At 39.8% G+C, this 24,675-nt stretch overlaps 1 protein-coding gene across 10 annotated transcripts in view; it reads right to left on the reverse strand.

Annotated features, from left to right (window-relative positions):
• The window catches only part of MTHFD1L (methylenetetrahydrofolate dehydrogenase (NADP+ dependent) 1 like), a 234,081-nt gene that overhangs the window by 197,403 nt on the left and 12,003 nt on the right, over positions 1 to 24,675 (reverse strand). For 9 of the 10 annotated variants that reach the window (XR_005596097.1, XR_005596096.1, XM_039529908.1 and 6 more), the window contains exons 8-10: positions 13,392 to 13,503; positions 4,965 to 5,053; positions 1,887 to 1,984 (exon numbers count right to left, since the gene is read on the reverse strand). Coding sequence is in view for 8 of the 10 variants with exons in the window: in XM_039529908.1 (XP_039385842.1) it covers positions 1,887 to 1,984; positions 4,965 to 5,053; positions 13,392 to 13,503 (299 nt within the window). In the remaining 2 variants the exon portion in view is untranslated. Of the gene's footprint in view, positions 1 to 1,886; positions 1,985 to 4,964; positions 5,054 to 11,062; positions 11,645 to 13,391; positions 13,504 to 24,675 lie in introns of those variants that run through there. The other variant, XM_039529915.1, reaches the window with a different exon arrangement.

Genomic DNA, 24,675 nt, shown 5'->3' on the forward strand with positions numbered 1-24,675 from the left:
GTAAATATCATACAACATCGTATAAAACATAGCTCTTTAAAGATTTTTCTTTATTTTAAAAAAGTTAGAAAGGTCTCCAATTGTACTTTTCTACATGCATTAAAAATTAGTTGCATTCATGTATGTCTGCACATTCCTTTGCTAACTTTAACATTTATTAATAAGTTATATATTTTTATTTCCCACTGCACTTATTACATTCAGAATAGTTTAACATATTTATCCAATCTATAGATGTTAACTTTATAACGCCTATGTTAAACAAGTTTATTTTATTATTACCAAAAAAAATGTCTGAGGGTCAATTTTTGTTGCTGAATGTATTGTTTTGATTTCTGGATGAAAGAAACATGGGAAATAAAGGATAACTTTTAATCAACATGTTAAGTCTGAAGAAATTTTTGGTAATGTTAGTTGGTCTAAAATATATTCATATGTACCAACTTTTTTCAACATCTGACACAGATGGCTAGTTTTTAAAGTTAGTTTTAATATTTACAATATACATAAATGTTACATATTTGATATTAAACAAAAAAATTAGAACATTAGGTTTTCTGTCAGAAGACGACTTGTTAAATATCTGCTGGCAACGGTGTACCGTTACACTGGGAATTTACAAAATACAAGATTAAAGAAATCTCTACATCTAGTCAGTATGTACACTGAGAATTTTATTACAGTGTCTTTGGAAATGAATCTAATTAATGCCACAGAGCTCCTTGAGAGCAAAAAGAAATGTTCCCTGTTTAAGTTCCTATTCTTCTTTCCTACTTGTTTTTAATGAAAGATCCATCTGTTTCCATATAAAATTGTATATTGTTGTAAAAGAATATTTTATACCTTCGCCCTAGCAAGCGACGGTATATTTAAAAGGAAAAAAAAATACAACCATAAAGTTCCAGTAATTAAACAAATGGAAACCCTATCACTAACATATTTTATATATGGTGGTGGGGGACGGGGAGGGAAGTAGAGGGATTTTTTTTAGTAGAAGTTTTATCATCATCAACCACATGGCATGAAACATAGTTTGATCTATTGTTTCTTTAGCTATATTTTTAATAGGAGGTTTTCAAGGATGAAAAGTTTGAAATTGTATATATTTGCCCATTAAAAGCCCCAGGATATCAACTTTTTTCTTTCTATCTGCACTCTATAAAATGCTTGTTCTTTTGGCATCTGTTTTAAGTTACAAACTGAATCTGTTTCAATTAAATTGTTAAAACAAGAGACATTTAAAGGTGAAGTGAAATGCTTTCTTTAAAAGCATGTACTAATTTTAACCTTAAATGTTAAAAATGCAATACATTCAGCAGCAGACTTATATACATTATAAATGAATACATTTTCAAAGACTCTTCTCGCCATACCCTGGGTTCAAGCCCTCGGGTTTCTCTCACACACGAGTGCACACCCACACACACCACACACACACAACTTTATACTAATAACAAATCAGAGAGCTACATTCCTCCTGCTGTCAGCAGTTGTTGCAATGTAAACATGAATCCCTGAAGGCCTGAACATAGGCAAGTAAATGAAAGAGGAACTGATCGAAAATAATTTGGTTATACAAAAGAAAGTATTTGTAACTCTTCAAGTCTGCAAACATATTTTTGGGCCCCAATTCAGGAAAACTTTGCGGAATTGGGGTCCCATTGATTTGGGAACTATTGCAGTTCATCTTTCAGTTTTAGAATTCATAAACTGGTTGCCACTTATAAAAAATAACTAACGCTAAATACCAGGATATTTAGTGACACATAACAGAAGAAGCAAATAAGCAGAATAGCTGCTTTTGTATACTAGGCAAACATATTTAAAGAGACATAATTAGATTCAGTTTAATATTTAAACCACTTGCCCAAAGCTCATCTTATTACCTGGGCACTGGGGAGAGGGGCTGAAGTTTCAAGCAATGGAGGTTCCACTCCCTGTATTGCTGAGACTGGATCCATCTCTCGCTGGTTTTTACCATGTTCTTTCACAGAGAAAAGAAAAACACTGTATGACAGTTGCATTTTATAAATGTTCAACAGTTTGATTTCAATTAGATAGAGCCTAAACATATGATATCATAACTGCAAAAATAATCTCTATGCAAAGGATTGTAACAAGCATACCTACAACATAAAGATCTTCCAATTCCATGTCTTTAGGAATAAAGAAAAACTCTTACTGCATTGTTTACCCAAGATTTCAAGGAAGGGCATGGTCATTCAGCACAGATGGCACTAAAATCTCTGGCTAAGCACTTGGAGGTATTCTTCCTCCAGGCCAGAATTTTACTATTTTCTCTCTCCCCCACCCACCCTCACCCCCAAAAAAGTGATTCTCCCACTCTCTTTAAATTACAAAAGAAGTGTCAACTGTTTAGTGACTCTTCCTCTTGCTCTCTTGGATCCTCAGTGCTGGTTTGTTCCATCTCAAAAGGGTAAGAAAATGGATTAACCCTTGAAATTTCCTTTTAAGCCCCATCAGGCAATAGACACATAATATAAAACTAAAAACTGGTTGCTTCCTTCCAATGTGACATCAGACATTATCATTGACCTTCAACATACAGTACCCTCCGACAAGCTGGTCAACATAACAGACAGCCTTAACCAGCTAATTAAACGAACTGGCACTGTTAATAGGAGGTAACTGGCACTGAGGGAGAAAGCTGGGGCTTGTGCATCAAAGCAGACGGCATCATAAGAAGAGAAGTCACCAGGACTGTCCCTCTAGCATTACTTACTCCTTTGGGCCTTGCAGCCTGCCTTCTTTAAATGTTGCTCCTCAAAGATTGATGTGGCAAAGGTGAGACAACCCACGCCTGACCCAGCTGAGCTGCTGAGAATTATGAGCGATGGGGGAGTTGATGCAGGATGTGTGTGTTTTTAAATTAACAAATTTAATTTGGGGTATTATAAATTTTAAAAATCCCAAATAAACAAAACTAATATTAACTAGACTGGGGGCGGGGGGCAAAAGAAGTAAAATGTATTGCCTCTTAGAGGAAAATAGTTCCCTTGGTTGCTGCTTGTTTCCCAAAGCTTTGGCCAACATATAGCAATCATCTGAAGTGATATTTCCCTTCAGAGCAATATTTTACAGTTACTGCCCTTGCAGCTTGTCAACAGTTGCATTTCATTGTATAGCAATCCAGAGTTTTACCAAGAAAAATACCTGGAGCTCCAACAGAACAGCCCAGGATCTCCAAATGCTTTATAAATTCTCACAACACCTTTGTGAGTTCAATTTTACACATGGGTAAACTGAGACACAGAGCACTTAAGTGACTAGCCAAAAACTCAGTTCTACCATGGCTCCACAATAGAAAATGAGGAATTGTGACTTCCACTCACCTTCTCTAATGAAGGATCCCTCTTCCTCCCACATCTACACATCAAATGCCTATGCAATTCTCAGTGAAAACATTGCAATATGTGGGATGCATGCTATGACCACTACTGTTTCCCTGTGTTTTACTATTTTACTCTTTTGTATTTTTCTTCCCTCCTTTTGTTTCCCTTCTCACCTCTGCATTTTTCTTTCTTTCTCCTAATCTGACTCACTCTTTTCTGCTTTACTTATTACTTAGCAGCAGCAGAGAGCGGCACTGCATTCAAGCATGGAAAGGCCTTAAATAGAACAACTACATGAAAGGGATTTGTCTACACTGGCACTTTACAGCGCTGCAACTTTCTCGCTCAAGGGTGTGAAAAAACACCCCCCAAGCGCAGCAAATTTCAGTGCTGTAAGGTGACAGTGTAGACAGTGCACCAGCGCTGGGAGCCGCACTCCTAGCACTGGTAGCTATTCCCCTCATGGAGGTGGGTTTTTTATAGTGCTGGGTTTTTTATAGCTCTCTCCCAGCGCTGGTGCCGCAACTACACAGCTACGTTAAAGCGCTGGCAGCGCTTTAACATTGCTAGTGAAGACATGCCCTTGGATTGCATACTCAAAACTACTTTTATATTCCAGCCTTGTATGAGAACAAAGCATCTATGCATTTGAATGCAGTAATGCTCCTTACTCTGTTTTCACCACCACCAATGTGGATGTGGTGGTAATAAAGCAAGGAAAGAACTTTTTCAGACCTCTGCTCTACTGATCATGGAAGTTGTAAGCATGGCAGGCTGGTTAGTATGCACAGTAGGACCATAAGTACATAAGCATAACTCTGTATTATAACAGTAGGTAACTAGGGTACTCAGATTATTCTGCTACACATGATAAACATTCATTTAATTTCTGAAATGTCTGTGTGCTAATATTACGTTGTGCCAATGTAACCCAACAGCCCTTCTTTCAAGTAAATACATATTACTACTTCAATGGAAGCTCTATATAAGAAGAAATCCAAGGAAAAGCATTTTAATCATCAGCACATTTTAGAGACATTGACAAATTAATCAAAGCAAGCTTTAACCAACACCAAACTATTTTAGCATGACTGTGATGACACAAACAAAATCCAAATATGTGAAAGTTAAAGTGCGTGCTCAGTCTTTAAACTTGCTTGACTGTGAAAAAATGAGGCAAAAATACTTGAGATTCAGACAGATGAGTTTTCCTGGCTTTACATTTACATAGCACTTCACAAACATTAGTAACTCTTTATAAAACTATTGGGTTACAGGCAGCCGTAACTATAATTCCCTCACCATCACTGTGTGTCTAACTTGTTTTTATAGATCAATCTACCAATCTCTTTATCAAGCTTTGTTACAGTTGTTATTGTTATAGTATTTTGATTGTAGTACCTCATTTACCTTTATCTTGATAAATAAAACAGGAATGAATGGCCCAAAATTACCATTTCATTGATTATATTATTAAGGCAGCTGCAGGTCATAATTTTCCCTCTTTTTAAATTTGCCAGACTTGTCCAATTGCAGCTGTAAGTGCATAGCCTGTGAACTCTAGAGCCCAGTAAACACAGTGAGTTTTACACAGTTTTGGGTCACACTAACCTGCATCCGCATTGCTATTGTCAGAGGACCTACAGCATCTATAGCAGACTGGTTACTGTACTTTACATCTTGACCATAACCATGTTCCCCTGTAAAAGAAAACATTGCACCAATGAGTCTGAGACCTTTGAGAGTAGGAATGGGCAGAAACATGTTGGGGAGACATCTTCATCCAAAAAAAAATTGAGGTCTGAATGTGTATTCCAAATTTAACAACCTCACTACCGAACTACCACTGTCTCCTTAATATTAAACAGACAGCAGCTGGAAGAGTGGTGTGGGAGTGTATATATATTAGATATCCAAAGGAAACCAGTTCCAGCTCACAAAAATGTGCCATTTGTGCAAAAAGCTACAGAATGTGTTAGGATTTGGAAAATTACATATATTTGAAACAATCCATTGGACAAATAGGGAAAAGATTTTTAGTCTGCTTTTCCCTGTGTATATTATCATAGAATCACAGAATATCAGGGTTGGAAGGGACCTCAGAAGGTCATCTAGTCCAACCCCCTACTCAAAGCAGGACCAATTCCCAACTAAATCATCCCAGCCAGGGCTTTGTCAAGCCTGACCTTAAAAACATCTAAGGAAGGAGATTCCACCACCTCCCTAGATAACCCATTCCAGTGCTTCACCACCCTCCTAGTGAAAAAGTTTTTCCTAATATCCAACCTAATTCTCCCCCACTGCAACTTGAGACCATTACTCCTTGTTCTGTCATCTGGTACCACTGAGAACAGTCTAGGTCCATCCTCTTTGGAAACCCCTTTCAGGTAGTTGAAAGCAGTTATCAAATCCCCCCTCATTCTTCTCTTATGCAGACTAAATAATACCAGTTCCCTCAGCCTCTCCTCATAAGTCATATGCTCCAGCCCCCTAATCATTTTTGTTGCCCTCCGCTGGACTCTCTTCAATTTCTCCACATCCTTCTTTAGTGTGGGGCCCAAAACTGGACACAGTACTCCAGATGAGGCCTCACCAATGTTGAACAGAGGGGAATGATCACGCTCCTCGATCTGCTGGCAATGCCCCTACCTATACAGCCCAAAATGCCGTTAGCCTTCTTGGCAACAAGGGCACACTGTCGACTCATATCCAGCTTCTCGTCCACTGTAACCCGGCCTAGGTCCTTTTCTGCAGAACTGCTGCCTAGCCATTCGGTCCCTAGTCTGTAACAGTGAATGGGATTCTTCCATCCTAAGTGCAGGACTCTGCACTTGTCCTTGTTGAACCTCATCAGGTTTCTTTTGGCCCAATCCTCTAATTTGTCTAGGTCCCTCTGTAACCTATCCCCACCCTCCAGCGTATCTACCACTCCTCCCAGTTTAGTGTAATCTGCAAACTTGCTGAGAGTGCAGTCCACGCCGTCCTCCAGATCATTAATAAAGATACTAAACAAAACCAGCCCCAGGACCGACCCTTGGGGGCACTCCGCTTGAAACCGGCAGCCAACTAGACATGGAGCCATTGATCACTACCCGTTGAGCCCAACAATCTAGCCAGCTTTCTCTCCACCTTATAGTCCATTCATCCAGCCCATACTTCTTTAACTTGCCGGCAAGAATACTGTGGGAGACCGTATCAACAGCTTTGCTAAAGTCAAGGTCATTACTTTGAGACGGTAATGAAATTAAGAAATATATGCATATGATCATAAAAAAATACTACCATTAGCCAATCAAATTTATAATCTGGACTCAGAATAGACAAAGTTTTCTGGCATTAATGTTTCCTTCATCAATATTACTTTTAATGCAGACTTTCTGCACAGTCAACTCAATGGTTACAGCTGGCTTCCTGTAGGACAATGCCTTTCAGTGGTCATGAATCAGATTAGATGTCAATGTATTATTTTGTCACTGTTCCCATTATCCTTGTTTGTTTGTTTTTTTCAACCCACTTGCTGCTTCTTGCCTAATATCTAGCCAGTGATTTCTTCTGGGTAAGACCCATCTTTCAATCTAAACTGTAGCTAGCACAGTGGGACCCTGATCTTGAATGCAGACTCTAGGCATTACAATAATAATAGTGCATTTGCTCCATTAGCTTTATACCTCAGGGAACCAGAGCTCAAACCCTGACCCAGTCAGGTTGTCTCTTTCTAATCCCTATCTGTGCACATCATAAAAACAACCACGCAATTTGGCACAATTCTCACTCTTCAAGAGTCTCAGAACTAGAACATCAGGGACATTGTGGCTCAGAATTAAAGGCATGCTGACATGTGTGTGTGGAGAAATTTGCACACCAACTGCCCACACAATGCTTGACTCTAGCCAGTGCTATTATTCATCATGTCCTGCCTACTTAGAACACTGAAGTCACTGAGAGACTAAAAGACCTTGTTTACATACACATTTAGCCTAATTCAATTAATCTTCTAACACTTTCTCAAATGCTACCGCATCAAGCACCTTTACCTTAGTGACAAAGCTAACTAAATAATAGAGATTATATTCCTAACACTAAACACACAGTAAAAACCATTAAAAGACCTTCCATTTGTGTTAATACTTCTTGTTTTAAACCAGATCTTATGGTATTTTACAATTTTAGACTAGAATCCTCTGCAATTTACTGGAAGTTATAACTGTCTGTCAGTCAAATATTGACTACGGTTGCATCGAGACCATTCTGGGATTTTTGCCAGAACAACAAATGAAGTAGGAGGGATGAAGTTAAATTCCCCTCTCTTTCAGACATCTGTGCTTTACAGAAACATTTCAAGTTTTTATTTGATTTGGCTTAATATGCCTTCTTTATCAATGCAGAGATTAGCATGTGTATAAATATACATTAGACTTGGAGAGTTCCCTTCAACAGCGTTCTTTTAGCCTGCATGTACTTACAACACAAAGTCAGATGAATCTGGCTTTTGCATGGAACTAGAAGTTAGAGAGGTAGAATTCACACACACTAACAAAGGGGGAAAAAGTGTGGTGTTGCAACATCTCATTTACGGCAGATATTCTAACTGATGGGCTGGAATAGCTGCCCTTGTCTCTCCATGCCTCCTATATAGGAGTTTTGGTCCAGTAGTTCAGTATAAATGTACATCCTCTTCCATCCTGCCCCAAGGTCTCCTCCAGGCCTATCTATTTGTACCCCAGGGTGCAGAGGTGTTAGAGCTGCTGCCTCATTCAGACTCTGCCTATGTCCCCAGGCAGTCTCACTGCAGGGTTTAAGTGGTGCAGAGGGACTTGCTAGTTCCTTTCCAGCTGGGCGAGTTTCACAACTACATACTTAGGCTGGGATTTTCAAAGATTAGCAAGATCCCATAGAAGAGGCTATTATTATTATTGAAGTAATACCACAGGAATTAGTACAGATAAGCAGGATGCTATATTAATGGAAATTGCTTTTTAAAAACATTTTAAATGAGGAGCATGCCAAACCTCAGATTATATAAAATAAAAGCTGCATCCACGAAAATTCCATCACCTAAAGTGAATGCTTCAGATCCATCTAGTTTATGTCATCAGAGCCACACAAGAATATTATGTCCTCGCAATTTCTAGGTATTTATCTTTTATTCTGGGAAATAAAATATTCATGTGTGTGAGGGTGTGTACTGTATTTACATACATGAGATAAAAATGTAGCCACCATCATGCAGAAATAATAGTCAATTCATGGCTGTTGTTGCTTCAGGCTGCATTTCACTGCTTCTCAAATGTTAAAAATAGGACATTTTTAAAGTGTGAAAAAAAACTCAAACAGCTTTTTAAGCACACCTATTAATAAGATTCCAATATGCATTTAAAGTAAAAAATCAAATATAAGATTGTGACTTCACTGTGGTCACAATTACCTAACAACAGGCTTTTAAATATTTTGCAATTCAGCTAAGTGAATTCTTCCTGTCCAACACAAACAAATGTTTTTTATGTATACGTTCTCTATAAATTTCAACAAACATTAAGTAAAAAAATAGTAAAATGTGTTTCTGCTATTCTTCCAGCATTTCTCCTGCGAAACACATGCAGACAGATGGATATTTGTAGATGGCTTATATAAAACATTTTCTTTTTAAAATCCTGTGTTGTCTCTCAAAAAATGTCATAGGTATGCATGTATCTACGGCCCCAAAATTGCAGCTGGATATATGCAGACACACATATGTGCTCATGCAGAGTCTGACTGAAATCAATGCGCTCTACATATCTATCTTAGGTACCTATACGGACTACATTGCCATATCTGAGCACCTCACAATCTCTTAATGTATTTATCCTCACAATAATCCCGTGTTTCAGAGTAGCAGCCATGTTAAGTCTGTATCCACAAAAAGAACAGGAGTACTTGTGGCACCTTAGAGACTAAGGAAAGAACTATTATCCTATTAGGTACCATTGTGGAATTGAAGCACAAGACTAAGGGTAGGTTGCCAGACATCCGGTTTTCAACCGGAATGTGCGGTTGAAAAGGGACACTAGTGGCTCCAGTCAGCACTGCTAACCGGGCCGCTAAAAATCCGGTGGGCGGTGCAGCAAGGCTAAGACAGGCTCCCTGCCTGCCCCAGTTCCACGCTGCTCCCAGAAGCGACCGGCATGTCCAGGTGCAAGGGTGGTCACAGGGGCTATGCATACTGTTCCCAACCCGAGCGCCGGCTCCGCAGCTCCCATTGGCCGGGGTTCCCATGGCCAATGGAAGCTATGGGGGTGGCATTTGCAGGCACAGACAGGGCGCAGAGCCCCCTGACCCCTCCACCTATGAGCCAGACATGCCGGACACTTCTGGGAGCCACCTGAGGTAAGTGCTGCCCAGTCAGAGCCTGCACCTCACAGGCCCTCCCTGACCCCCTGCCCCACACCCTGACCCCCTGCCCCAGCCCTGATTCCCCTCCTGAACTCCAAACCCCTTGGCCCCAGCCCAGAGCCTCTTCCTGCACCCCAAGCCCCTCATCCCCGGCCCCACCTCAGAGCCCGCACCACCAGATGGAGCCCTCGCCCTCTCCCTCACCCCAACCCCCTGCCCAGCCCGGTGAAAGTGAGGGTGAGGGAGAGCAAGCAACAGAGGGAGAGGGGATGGAGTGAGCAGGCAGGCAGGGCCTCAGAAAAGGGGCAGGGAAGGGGTGTTGAGTTTTGTGTGATTAGAAAGCTGGGACCCCTAACTAAGGGCAAGTCTATATAGCAAGTTAGTGCATGGCAAGCTAGGGTGTAAATCTATAGTGCTCTGGCATGCCGCATACTAACTGTCCATGTGGACCCTGCAGCTGCACACTAAAAGTTCCCTCGTACGCTTTGAACAGGATTTATTTAAAATTCTGTTTTTTTAAATAGTATTGGGTTATTATATTTCCTACAATATTTTAAATCAGGATTTGCCTTCTGAAAATAGCTTGCCAGCTTTGCTATGGCTTTCAATAGGACTTTGCATCTGGATAGGTCTCTCAGCTTTCACTTTCTGTTTAAAAACTGAATTAAATATAGATTTCATGCCTATAATTTAGCTTTTTTTAAATTAAAAAACAAACCAAAGAGTGACCTGGGAGCAATGGCTGGTTTTGTACACACTGTGGTACTGACCACCAATTGTCAGAATTATGTGGAAAAAACTAAAAAGCCAAGTAATTTGTTCTTGGGGAGAGTATGAGACGACATATCTTATAATAGAAATTATTACATTGCTCTACTGTGAACTACAGAGATTACATTAAAAAGCCAATTGCTTTGACATCAAAAAGCGAGATCCATTTATCCCGACATACAAGTTCTAAATACTATTATGTGACAATTAGAAGTTTCTGGGGATATTATTCAAATAGGTTCAACTACAATCCTGACTCAATGTCTAAAAATTCATGCACTTTTATTCCTATAGTAGCTAGCTGTTTCAGTAAAATTTCAAATATTTTTGTAGCATACCTTTGCACTAATTTTTTTTATTTTAATGTCTTGAAACTTAGGCTTGTTGGATCCAAGCTCCTGTACTAAAAATAAGATGAGCTGCATGGCATAAACAAATTTATTTTCATCGTAATGCTTTGAACTCTGATCTTGGAAACATTTATGCATGTGAGTGATTTTACACATCTGAGTAGTCTCATTGAATTTAATAGGACTATTCACATTTGCACTGTTATTTACATAAGTGTTCGCAGGATAGAGTCTTAGATAACTAATTACAAACTCTTCAATCTGTATCATCAAACAAATAATCTCTGTGGCTTTTTTCCCCATAAACCATTGAAGAAGAAGAATGGCCAGCACTCACTGGCATCTTAAAAAAAAAAATCACATCTATATCATAATCAAATTCTACCACTTCATGGATGATTACATGGTGAAGTTAACTACTAAGAAATATGACCTTTTAGTAGAATTAACTAAGTAACTAGATAATTTAGTTTACAGTTGGCCTGCTGCCTGTTACACCAGTTTTACATCAATAGAATTCAATGAGCTACTGATTTCAATGGAGTTACATTGGCAGTAGGTGTAAGAGTGGCGATACAGGCCAAGTATCTACTCCTGTGTAAACTATCCTAAGTAAAAAAAATTACTTGGCATCTACTTTCTCCTTTGTAAATGAAAGTACAATGTGGGACAAATTTCCATCTATTCTTGTAGACTTTTTCATGGAAGTGTGCTCTTCTGGCTGACACACAGCTGTGTTTTGAAGTCCCTTTCCACGGAGAAAGTTTTTCCTTCCATGTATTTCTGCACAAAACTAAACTGGATAAAGCATTAGAAAATAAGTAGGGAACAATCCTGCAGTGGGAGCAGATCTACAGGATGACCTAATTGTTTTTTACCCCTCTAATTTGTAGGAATATGTTCTACTCCTGAGGGCATTCTGCGCCAAAAAATGTTAGGCCAAAAAATTAAAAATTCTGCGCACAATATTGTAAAATTCTGCAAATTTTATTTGTCAAATAAATGTTTAGGCTCCAGCATGGCATTGGGGAGCACAGGGCACTGGCTGCACAGAGGTGGGAGATCACTATGCAGCTCCCGCCTGGGACACAGACTCAGCAATGAGGCTGCACCCAACCCTGACACAGCGCAAGGACCAGGCCTGCCCCAGAAACACCCCAGAGCTCTGCCCCTCCAACCCAGGTTCACAAGGTGTGAGCAGGCAGACTCAGCAAGGCAGGATCCAGGTGTGGAGAGGCTTAGTGTGGGGAGATCCAGGTGTGGGTTGAGAGGGTTCTGTGTTGGGCAATCTGCGTGTGGGTGGCTCAGTGGGGATTCAAGTGTGGGGGGTTCTGGGCGTGGGGGGCTCTGGGTGCAACAGTAATGGAATTCTGCAGGTGAAGATGGTTGGGGCTCAGTGGGGGGAGGGTTTGGTTTGGCAGGGATAAAGCTCGGTGGGAGGGGGTCTTGGTGTCGGTCTCCGTGGGGGAGGTGTCCAGATGCTGGGGAAGTGGGGCTCAGTGGGGCAGGGATCCAGGTGCAGCTGGGTGGGGCTTGGTAGGGTGGGGATCTGGGTGCGGGTGGCTTGTCAGGGTGGCCCAGGTGCAGGGGGAGTGGGGCTCATTGAGGGTGGGAGAGGCTCGGTGGGAGGGTCTGGGTATGAGGGGGTCTGGATGCATGGGGGTTGGGTGGATGGGGGAGCAGCTCCCTGTATAGTGATCCCTCCCCCTGCAGCTGAAGAGTGATAGGTGCAGGAAGCACAGGGGAGTTTGCAGAGCTTCCTATAGCCGGGGGAGAAAACTGGAGGTGGGTCTGACACGGCCCCAAACGTCATGCCAGGGAAGAGGAAGTCCCATCCTCCCCAGCCCAGCCAGGACTAGTCGCTGAGCCCGGCACAGGGTAGGAGCCACCAGCTGGGTCTTCCATAGTCTCGCTCCCTGCCCCAGAGTGATTTACCTCTCTGCCAACTGTCTTGGGCACCTGAAACATACTGCTGGGAGGGTCTCATGACCGCTCTTGTGGCTTCCCTTTCTGATGGGGGAAGCAAAGTCATTTTTCTGTGGGGAAGCAAAGAAATCTGCAGGGGACATAAATTCTGCACATTTTATAATTGGAGCTATACCAATCTCCTAGAACTGGAAGGGACCTTGAAAGGTCATTGAGTCCAGCCCCCTGCCTTCACTAGCAGAACCAATTTTTGCCCCAGATCCCCAAGTGGCCCCCTCAAGGACTGAACTCACAACCCTGGGTTTAGCAGGCCAATGCTCAAACCACTGAGCTATCCCTCCCCCCGAGTGGCACAGAATTCCCCCAGGAATAAGGTACATTCTATAATACTGATAATTAAGCTAGTAAGCTCATCAACTGTTGCATGCATAACCCCAAGCTCATAATTATCAGGTACAGGAAGGATGAACTGATATACATGCATATATACACACAATACATATACATTTATTTTTAAATGCCCTATTCTAAACAGCAGGTCTTTTCTACCACATCTTGTACTTATCTTTGTATCCCATACACTTCTTTCAAGTGGTATACAATTTTAAACTGACCTTACCTGATAAAAAGTCAGGATAACAATCGACAATGGTTGTTCCAGGCCTTATCCAACTGACTGGAATCTCTTTAGGTTTGGTACTGCCTACCACCACCACATCTGCCTGATGAAGCTAAAAACCAGACAAACAAAAATATTCTAGAATCAGGAATAGATTATGCAGTGTAGACTAAGATTCAGACCCAATTTATACTTAACTTCTCACAGTAGCCACAAGTTAATGCAAAAGGTCCAGACTACAGGCCTGATTCTTACATTACTGAGGGTCAGGAATAACTCAGCTGAAATCAATATGTACTTTCTGGTGTAAAGTCAGGGAAGTGAGATCACAATCAGGGCCTATAATATCACATGCAGATCATATCTTGAAAAACCCGTTGTACTTGAAAGTGCTATGCAACAGGACATTTTGGAGGGACCTCTGTTTTGTGGAAGATGTGGGTTGAAAGAATGTGATAACATTTGATTAGAAATGAGGTCAAGAAACTAAACATTCAAAATTACTACAGTTCGTTGAACAACTATCTGAACATCTCAATCATGGGCAAAACTACACACTGCTCAAAGCTCGATCTGTGAAAGTGAGAAAACAAAAAACACGCACACTCAAGTCACATTGGTTGGAAGGTCACGCACAGTCAACTTGTGGAACTCCTTACCTGAGGAGGTTGTGAAGGCTAGGACTATAACAATGTTTAAAAGGGGACTGGATAAATTCATGGTGGCTATAGGGAGTAAGAATGGTGGTGTCCCCCTCCCCTGTCTGTCAGGAGGATGGAGACGGATGGCAGGAGAGAGAGACTGATCACTTTGCCTGTGCCTTTTTCTCTCAGGGGCACCTGGCATTGGCCACTGTCGGTAGACAGATACTGGGCTAGATGGACCTTTGGTCTGACCCGGTACGGCCTTTCTTATGTTCTTATGTTCTTAAGGTAACATGAGAGCTGATCAGCTGACCTACATTTATCAATGGCTTCAAAAAAATCCAATTAAAATCTTTTTCCCTGTTAACTCATGTTTACCACAAGAAGCCCCTGATTTTACCTAGCTCTATGGAGTCAAGGACAATACAGAGCATGACATTGCCCTTCTAGTAACAAATAAATGCATAAGCCAGGGGTGGCCAGCCTGAGTCTGAGAAGGAGCCAGAATTTACCAATGTACATTGCCAAAGAGCCACAGTAATACGTCAGCACCCCCCATCAGCCCAGCTGATCAGTGCCTCTCCCCTCCGTCTGTCCCTCCCCACACCTCCCAATCAGCTGTTTCGTAGCATGCAGGAGGATGGTGGGGGGGGAGGAGGGAGGAGCAAGGGCATGGCAAGGCTCAGCGGGGGGGAAGGGTTGGAGTGGGGGCAGGGCCTATGGCAGAGCCAGGGGTTGAGTAGTGAGCACCCCTGGCACACTGGAAAGTTGGCGCCTGTAGCTCCAGCCCTGGAGTCGGTGCCTATACAAGGAGCCGCATATTAACTTCTGAAGAGCCGCATCTGGCTCCGGAGCTCTGGCATAAGCTGTTGTTTCCTCCCTACTCCCTACCTCCAACAGAGCACTGTAACAGTTACAGGAATCTACACACGATAAGGAATAATATGTACCCTAAATTATAAGCAGAGACAGAGACATACACAAGGGTACACAAAATGGAAAGACAGGCCTTGCATTGCATCAAGGCTGAATGCAGAAATAGTTTCTAGCCAGTAGAGATTTTGGAAATAACTAAAAATGTGTCAATAGATGCTAAGTGTCACAAACTCTGCAAGCCTCACTACAAACTAACTTAAGACTAGCTAGTAACCCTGCCTCTTTTTTTGACCAAATCAGGTGTGATGCAATCTTAACGAAATTCCTGCCAAGAAACATTAAAAATTCCATCAGAACAGCAGTTTTGGGCACTGTTCCATGGCAAGGAAGGGGGAAGGTGGATTTGGTGGAAATTGGAGAAATCTAACAGCGCTATCACCTGAACAGAGAACGGGAAAAGAAAGTTGGGAGGAGGGTTTCTCAGGCATTGGAATAAGGCTGCAAGGCACGGGGTGTGTGAGAGAGTTACTAACAGGACAACTGGAGGCTATACCAAGCTGATTCAGACTGAAATCAGCTACAGTAACTCCTTGCTTAACACTGTAGTTATGTTAATGAAAAACACTACTTTAAGTGAAATGATGTTAAGCGAATCCAATTTCCCTATATGAATAAATGGGGGGGCCGGATGGGTGGGGTTACGTTCCAGGGAAATTTTTTTCGCCAGACAAAAGGCATTATATACAGTATAAGTTTTAAATAATTATAAACAAACAATTTAATACTGTACTCACCAATGATGATTGTGAAGCTTGGTTGAGGCAGGGATGTAGCGGGGTTGTGTGCTTGCCCTGCTCCACCTGCCCAGCACACCTACCGGGGAGCGGGTTCGGGGGCTTGCCCACTCCCCAGCTGGAATGCCGGGCAGGGAGAACAGGGCAAGCCCCTGCACCCAGACCCCGTTCCCCAGCTGAAACGCCAGGCAGGTGAAGCGGGGCAAGCCAAACAACCTTATAACGGGATATTACACGTTCAACAGGCAGCCTCCTTTCTAGAGTGACCAGTGTCCCCAAGGCTTCCAGCTCAGTTTTGTATTATCATAGTTAAAATCACATGTACCGGTCGGTGTCACTGTAAATTGTATTCCATCCATACTTTTTTTTTTGTATTACTAACATTACAATTATTTTCAATGGCATTAGGAAATCTCTTACATTTATATATTGTCTCGCACCCTGTAAGATCCTAAAACTCTCAGCAACTTAAATTCATGTGAATCACTTCACGTACCACTAACTACACCCACCTTTTCTAAACACAAGTGTTGTGTAAAGTAGCAGCCATTTAACAGTGCATAGCACCATTAAACAAACAGTTAAGGCAGCAAGTAAAGAAGAATACATTTCTCTAATTAAAAGAACATGGAATTTAAGTATACAAAATACATTTATTCAAAACAGAATGTGGCCAGGTCAGAACTGGTTAACATCCATGCTTTTGAGAAATATCTTCTTTGATAAGCACAGGTAGTTTTAATGTCTTATCCTGCATCATACCTTGGTTAATACACAGCTACTGAATACAAGACTGGTACACAGAGTTAAGGGTTCCATCAAATGGATAAACGCAATTTCCTACACCTCCCTGCATCTTCCCTTGGAGGTCTCCCATCTACTGACCTAGCATATTTTCTTTTCGATTGAGACCTGGTGAACATTGAGACAGCCATAGGGCATCAGACTTGTGGTTCATCCAGTCCAGTATCCTGTCTCTGATAGTGGCCAGTAACAGAAGCTCCACAGGAAGATATGAAAAACCTCACAGTAGATGAGGAATAATCTGCCCCCAATGAAGGTCTCACCCTAGCGCTTGGGAGTCAGCTATTGCCTTAAACCCAGAAGTACAAGGCTTTACATCCCTTCTAAAACCTTTTATCATTAACTACTGTAACACTGGATAGTCTTGTTATTCATACAAATGTCCAAATCCTTTGAATCTTCCTAAATTGATTGGCTTCAGCAACATCCTGTAGCAATTAGTTCCACAGTCTAATCACTGACTGTATGAAAATCTATTTTGTTTCATTAGGATTGAATTTACTGCCTTTCAATCTCATTAGCTGTCCCCTTGTTCTTGTACTGTGAAACAGGGAGAAAAGAAACACTCAACCCACTTTCCCTATATCATTCACTATTTTTTATATTTTTATCTTGTCTCCTCTTACACACCTATTTTCTAGGGTGAACAATTACTATCTATTCATGTGAGAGTTTCTCTGTCTCTTTAATCATTCTCGTTGCTCTCCTCAGAATCCCCACTAATTCTGCAATATCCTTTTGGAAGTGAGTTGATCAGTATTGTAGTCAGTATTCCAGATGATGATGAACCACTGTATTATAGAAAGCCATTATACTATTTTCTGTATTATCTTCTATTCTATTCATCCTAACATTCGGTTTGCTTTTTTGACTGCAGATGAAATCATAGTCCAAAGAGTTATACATGCAGAAAATACCTTATTCTTAACTTTGAACTCTATTTAGATTTGGCTTTTACAAGCTGAACTTAGAATGCACTTCTATTTTTTTTAAATAATTTTGATGTATTTTTTGAGCATGTTAAAAACACAAATATGATTAACTAGTATTTGTTTTACAGAACATATTTAGTATAATCCTATTTATTCAAGACATAAAAGAAAACAAAAAATTAAAAATTAAAAATTATCAAGGACACCAACACAATGTTATTAGGCTCTATTGCGTTTTGGTTTTAATTATTCATTCTTGCATGGAACTTTCTTGTGAGGGAAAGGAAATGAATATCCTGGTCCCCAATCTTTGTGTGATATTGTTCAACACGGGAAGTCAATCTCATGTGTTAAATTTCATGCAGGATTTAGAACATGACTGCTTTCTTTGGACGAGAGAGCAAGTTGCTTTCATGAATTTGAACCTTGTTCTCATCTCAAACGCTAATAAAGAGCGCACCTGACCTTCATTCTAGGCTATTAAGATTCACCTAATTAGAGACCCTTAGCTCATGCATGGCTACTGCTAGAATACGTATTTGTCAAATTCAATGTTGATTTAATCGGATCTTATTTCTTGGTTTTTGGCTTTGTTTATATTGTTTGTTTTCTTAGTATTTCAAACTGCATCTCAGTAATAAATGCAGTAAAATTCTGAGAAAGACACCACCTTCTTCTTCTGAGACTCCTCATGATCCCTCCCTTATTGGAATAGACAACAGACATGTCTGCTCTACGTTGCAAGTGAAAGACAATAAGTGTATATTTTTGGGCTATTCAGTGTCTTCCTATGGCTAAAATGTGTGTGTTAGCAATTGTTAAATATCTACTTCTCTTAGTTTCATAATCTTAGCAACTGCTGAGGTCATTTAGATACATTTTGGTTGATAAGAATTTCAATGAGAAAAGTTTTAGTTTGCACTGTGTAATATCGTATTCCCATATTAAATCTTGGATCATGGTCCTGTAACCATGAATCAGTTAAGGACTGGTACAAGTTTACCAAATTAGGGACTCAATGGTTCAAGAAAACTGAGGTACCACACAAGCCCTTTGTATTACTATCTGCTCTTTCCTGGGTACTGGTACTTTTTTAATCTCTACATATCACTGTATGCAGATAGACTCTTTGGACACATACCCACCAAGAGGCTTGTAAGCTTCACTTACAAGACTTTTCATTTCACAAGCAGTTTAAAAGTACTTTAGACGATGATAGTAAGTGCTTACACCCTAAGAAATAATTTCTGTTTTGGTGTAGAAAATAGTGGGTCCTGTGAGTCACAGGAACTCAATCTTTTCCACATCAAAACAAAGATTAATACTGTAGCTATTATAATTCAAGTATAATTCAAACTTGTAGTGTCAGCTAGTATACTCCATATAACAAGGACTGTACATTGCATAGTGCTTAGCACTGAGGCTTCAAATTGGTTGAGACCTCTACATGTGATCTCAACAAATGATAATTCTGAAGAGCCTTCATCCAATACATTTGATTAATTCTGATATATGCAATTATAAGGTTGAAAAAAATTCACCTAACCAACTGTTCTCATCTCTATGACTACAGATCATAACACCGCATAACTATCTTAACAAGAGTAACATAATATTTCTGTAGCCAATGCTAACAGCAGGTTGGATGGCCAAAATTGTATATATCTGTAAATATATCACAAAAACAGCTGGTCTTTTTATTTTATTTTTGCCGTTACCTCATATATAACCAACCACTTTCCAGCAGGTGATTTATAACATCTGCATAAACCTCTCCTGCTAATTTCCCTTCCCCCATTTTTAAAAGAAAGAAAATGAAAGAAAAAACACACATATTATAAGTTCAATTACACTAAGGACAATTTTTTTTCCTTGCAAGGGTTTTAAAACAAATTTATAAAAGAAAACCAACAGCTGAAGCATACAAAATATTCTATAGTCATAGTCTTTGTCAGTGTTACAATGACAAAGGTTTTTTTTTTTTAATCAATTTCCTATAAACTTGGCTGATGGATTGACCAAGAAGAGTTACAGTGGTATGCACAAACCCCATCAGGCCATTTCAGTTTCACTTCACACAGGATGATTTTTTTTGCCCTAACCTATTTTTTTTCATTGCTTATAAATCACTCAAAAAAAGCTCAGAAGCATGCAGAGGGCTAATCTCCTAAATCAGAAATAAATCAGACTTTCAACATGGAAAAGATTTATTAAATCATCATGTCTATTTCCCTGCAAGTGCATTATATAGTCCCCAGACAGAGGATGCATCAGATGCAAAACAGATTTTTATTAAAGTTAATGTTTAAAGTCAAATTTACACAAGTTAAAAGGGAAGGTACTGTACATCTGGGGTCAGGCTTATGCAACACTTCATTTTAGCCAAAAGGACAAGAAAGATATTGACAGATGGTAATATGCAGTCATTGAATAACCAAGTATATATTGTAAAATAACATTCTGTTATCAGATCACACTGGAAAGAATGACAAACGTCACATGAAATAATCCATAACACAATAAGCAATATTTTAAGGACAGGCAAAGATCTTCATAGGCTGATTCGCAAGTAGAATCTTGCATTCTCACTGGAAAAATCTTTTCAACTGGGAAAACATGTTCCAATAAATAATTTGAAACCTTACCTCATAACAAAATACGACTCTCTCCAATGAGATTTTTAAGTAGAAGCAGATTAAGTACCACCACCCATTCCCAAGACAAAAGACTAAATGTTAAAATAACAGTAACAATACAGACAGGGCAAGCCAAACATTTAATGGTAATGATATGGAGTAACTGTATATTCCAGATAATTGAAAACCTATTTTGCCATAAGGGTTGGATAAATATTTCATTTCCTTGATTTCTACAAAAGCCATTTTTAAACCATATGATCAAAGACAAAATATAATTTTATTTTTTTTTAACTGAAATGTAAATGGGCATAATGAAGACATGGGTTTTCTAGGTCTGATGTAAGACTATTTCAGTTTTAATAAGGGCAGAGGAGAAGGAGAAGCAGATATGGAATTCCCTGTAGCCACGTTCAGTGGAAATAAATATACAAAATCTGATTTAAACAGAAAAAAAGAGTAATAATTTAAAACCCTGTGGCTATTGCAGGTCTAATGTTTTAAATTTTATCTGGACTTCACTGAGGTAGTAAATTTTCATTTTTTTCACCAAGACATACTCTCCTTACCTTCTTCCAGTTGCACCTACACAATGAATACACGTTATTTTTGACAAATGGCATTGTTCTGATGGGGCAGGGGGAGGAGGATGAAAGATATACAAACATATGCTTGCTGGAGGGAGGGAAGGAGTTTTCACTGATTTCAGAGAATATTAAAAACCAGTGGTCCCCACTTTAACACCATTAGGATTTGTAGCATATGTGTTTAAGAGCTGAGCTGACTAATTAAGTGTTCAAACACAACAACAACAAAGTCATTATTTTTCACCAAAAGAAAGGGATAAAAACAAGCCATGATAATATGGAACAATGCTATTCTCACAGAGTGTTTATCTCTTCAAAATACACTCATTGCAAATACAGTGCTTCAATTCAGTACATTCTAAGCATTAGTTAGCAGTAGTGATGGCCCCCTCCCCATCTGTTGTGATTTTTTTTGTCAGTGACCCTAGGAAAGTTGTCATAACATTCATCATCACACCTGAAACAAGCACTAGTTTCTATTATTCTGATTACATCCATAATGGAAACATACAGCCTCTAACTGGGGGGGGGGGGGGGGAACAGGATAGTGGCACTGAAAAAGGAAGTAGGCAAGACCATTTTTCCAGTAAGATTGTCTCCATTTATTTCCAACCTCAACTCCCACCATTGACAAGCCCTAGCTCAGATGGCCTGATCTCAGCTCATTCTGGAGCATGTCAATGTTGCTCAATGGGTGGTGGGTGAGGGAGAAAACAAGGGTGGGGGGAAGGCTAACCGGAGGTGCTCCCTATCCCACAGATGCTTACATGCTACCTCTGCTGCATTTCCAGGTCCTACCAGCGTGCGGAGCAAGGCACTAGAACTCAGATCACTACATTTGCCCCTCCTTGCTTCTGCTGTCCTTACTCTTTGGCTTTTAGAATGCCTGATTAAATTTAAGATGCAAGAAACAGCAATGACCATGTAAGAATCTGAATGTCTTGAAAACACATACACAGTAGAACAGTAATCTAACAAAGCATTATCAGTAGAAATTCCTGTATAATCTTTTTTTTTCTGCTGTGCTCTAGACAGCTGTTCCATTTATGTCTCATGCTCTTTTATGCTTGCTTTGGTCTGACACCATAGAGTCCCACCCAGCCCACAAACCCTGGTTCTTGTGAGATTTGAAAGGACAGTCCACAGCTGGCTCAACAAAGACAGCTAAATAGGCTGAAACTCCAGGATGAGTTTCAGCAAAGATAACAGGCCTGCTTTGAGGCCAAAGAGAGGGAAGGAGGCACCCAAATCAAACCTTAAATAAAACCCACATTTGGTTGAAAATGTGAACTAGAGTTCAGATGGGTTTTACCCATCTTTTATTATGTTGACACATAAGTGGGTCTGTGTGTCTCTAAAATTCTTTACAGTAAATATGAACACAAGGCAAGGACTTTTAAAATAGACAACATGGGTCATGTTAAAAAAATAACTGAAGAAATGATCTTAGTAAATTTTCTCATGAGTGCTAAGTATTATTCATGTTTTGGCAAAATAATTATCTGTATTTTTCATTAGAAGACAATAGTTGTCCACAACTGGATTACCTAATCTCAGTAGAAAATTAATACATCATATAGCAATTAAATACATTACATTTTCCCTTTTATCATTTGTAAACAGTGGAACAGATTATTGGCTTTTAAAGTAACAAAATTAGTTGTTCCTTAAAAGTATGTCATTAAATCTTCTCCATATGCCAAATGCACTCTGAAGGGTCAGTGTCTGCAAGAGCTTTCTATATACGTATTAACAGAAGGATAGTCTATTATCTTAATTTATCTAAAGGCTTGAGTATTTCTTAGTTCATAATAATCCCATTTTACAGACAACATAAATGGAAATAGAACAGTATCTCTTTACAGTAGTTGCACATGATTGTGCTAGAGTTTTCTGAAATATTGGAATTGTCCATTTAGAACTATTTGAAAATCCAGGGTTTTTTAAGAATCAGGTCATAATGCAGATGTGACAAGAAAATAATTTTATAACTGCTAAAATCAAGCTAACTCAATTCTAATGCAGAAATATAGTTGCCTGTTCACTGCACCAAAATCAAAGGAAATAAAGAGGAGGAAAATAAAAGACTGAATTTTTTACACAACCTTTAATTATAATATAAAAATCAGGAATGTTAAAACTGTCCCTGTATTTCTGGTATGCTGAGAGGGGCAGGAAAAGATTTGCTTTACAAAAAAAATTAAAATAAATAAATCTAAAATGCAGCTGGTAAATCAAGCTTAGGGCCATGCCAGCCTTTAATGTTTTTTTATTTTAAGAAGCCTATTTAAAAGGCACTGATCATCAGGGTGTCTAGAACATGAGTTTTCATGTGACACACAATTGTTTGCATGTTTCAAGCACTTTCCTCTTTTTCTACCCTGGTTAATTCTTGTAACCAAGCACTTTGTTGCCATTTATGAGCATTCTGCTTCTACTGTACAATTAAAGTAAACTTTACCAGAGTGCTTATTTTGCTAGGGATGCAGGAAACAACTTTAAGGATCAGAAGGACAATATGAAAGTTAGTATGTAGAGGCAGACAATGCAACTGGGAATTAAGCAGCTAACTGCCATTTGTTCCTTTAGAAATCTCCTGGGTAATGTTTAAGGTAACGAAGGCAACGTTTAGGTATTTGTGACCTTGGTAATGTCTCTGTGAATGACAAATGTTCATTGAAATTAATTAACCAGCTTAAAGTACACACCAACTCCCCAATTTCAAAAATGTTCCTGCAAAAGAAACTGTCTGAAATAAAGAGGCAGTACAAAAGCTATGGAGGTACAGGGCCTGATCCAAAGCTCGTTAAAATGCAAGGGAGTTTTTCAATCCACAATACTGAACTTTGGATCAGGCCCCAATGACTAAAATATCTATTAGCAAATTAACATGAATGAGGAACACAGTTATTAGAACGCCTTCCTTTTTAAATGATAAACTAGCAGCGCTCCATCTTGAGTTACATGTCTGATTAATTCCTAGCTCATGCTACAATTAATGTCAAAAAATGGTAAACCTGAGATTCATGCTTCAGTGAAATGGCCATATTAACTTGGTCTGAAAACACTTATCACAGTTGTCACTAAAATAGTTTAAATTAATTTCCCTTGCCATGGTACATACCACAAAGCAAACCTGTTTGGTGTATCACAGCAAACCTCTATTAAATACCCACAAAAATATATTCAAATATAGATATAAATGTATAGAAGTCAGGAAATTCAAAGTATGATTGCATTATTTAATGTTCTGCTTTTCTCTCTGTTGTGTTAACTTTAATGATTATTTACTGGAGGGGCAGGGGTAGAACCCTCATCAATAAATACATTGTACCAAATTTTCACAAAACATACGTCAAGCCTTTCAGCATGCAAGGAAAGCAGAAACTAATAAGTCCACGCCCTCAAATATACCGATAGTTATTGTAATGTGGCACTATAAATATGGGACCATCAATGCTTGATGATGGCAAGCAAGAAACATTGTGTTTAGCTTCTGATCCCTGGGCTCCCTTGGGACATGACAAAGGTGAAGATCTCTGGATATGCAATAGGGTAGAGTAACAAGTTATAAGCAACAAACTTACACAATAACATGACTAAGTTTACTAGAACTGAGAGGGTTACTGCTCAGGTGCCATAGTAGCCCAGGCTTGCAGCTGAGGTAGGCAAAGGCAAGTTTCCCCAGAGCCCCACTGATTAGACCTCCAGAAAAAACTGGAAACTCCTTTGGAGACAAAAGTTAAAATGAACGGAAGAAGACTGGCATGTAAAACCTCAAACCTCATCCCGCCTGGGCCATGAATTCTGTTTCCTAACAGTGACCTGCTAGGACAGGTAAGTCACAGAAAATGCCAGAAAGCTGAGCATGGTTATGGGCTGACAGCCAGAGCCAGAGACCAAATGTGAAATAATAGCAGCTGTGAAATTGACATTCTTGTCAATTTCACAGCTGATAGGCTCCCTCTTGTGAAACTGAGCCCCAACCAACTCTGACGGTCTGCCCCAGGG

This window comes from Mauremys reevesii, linkage group 3 (assembly GCF_016161935.1).
Source record: "Mauremys reevesii isolate NIE-2019 linkage group 3, ASM1616193v1, whole genome shotgun sequence".
Classification (NCBI taxonomy): domain Eukaryota; kingdom Metazoa; phylum Chordata; order Testudines; family Geoemydidae; genus Mauremys; species Mauremys reevesii.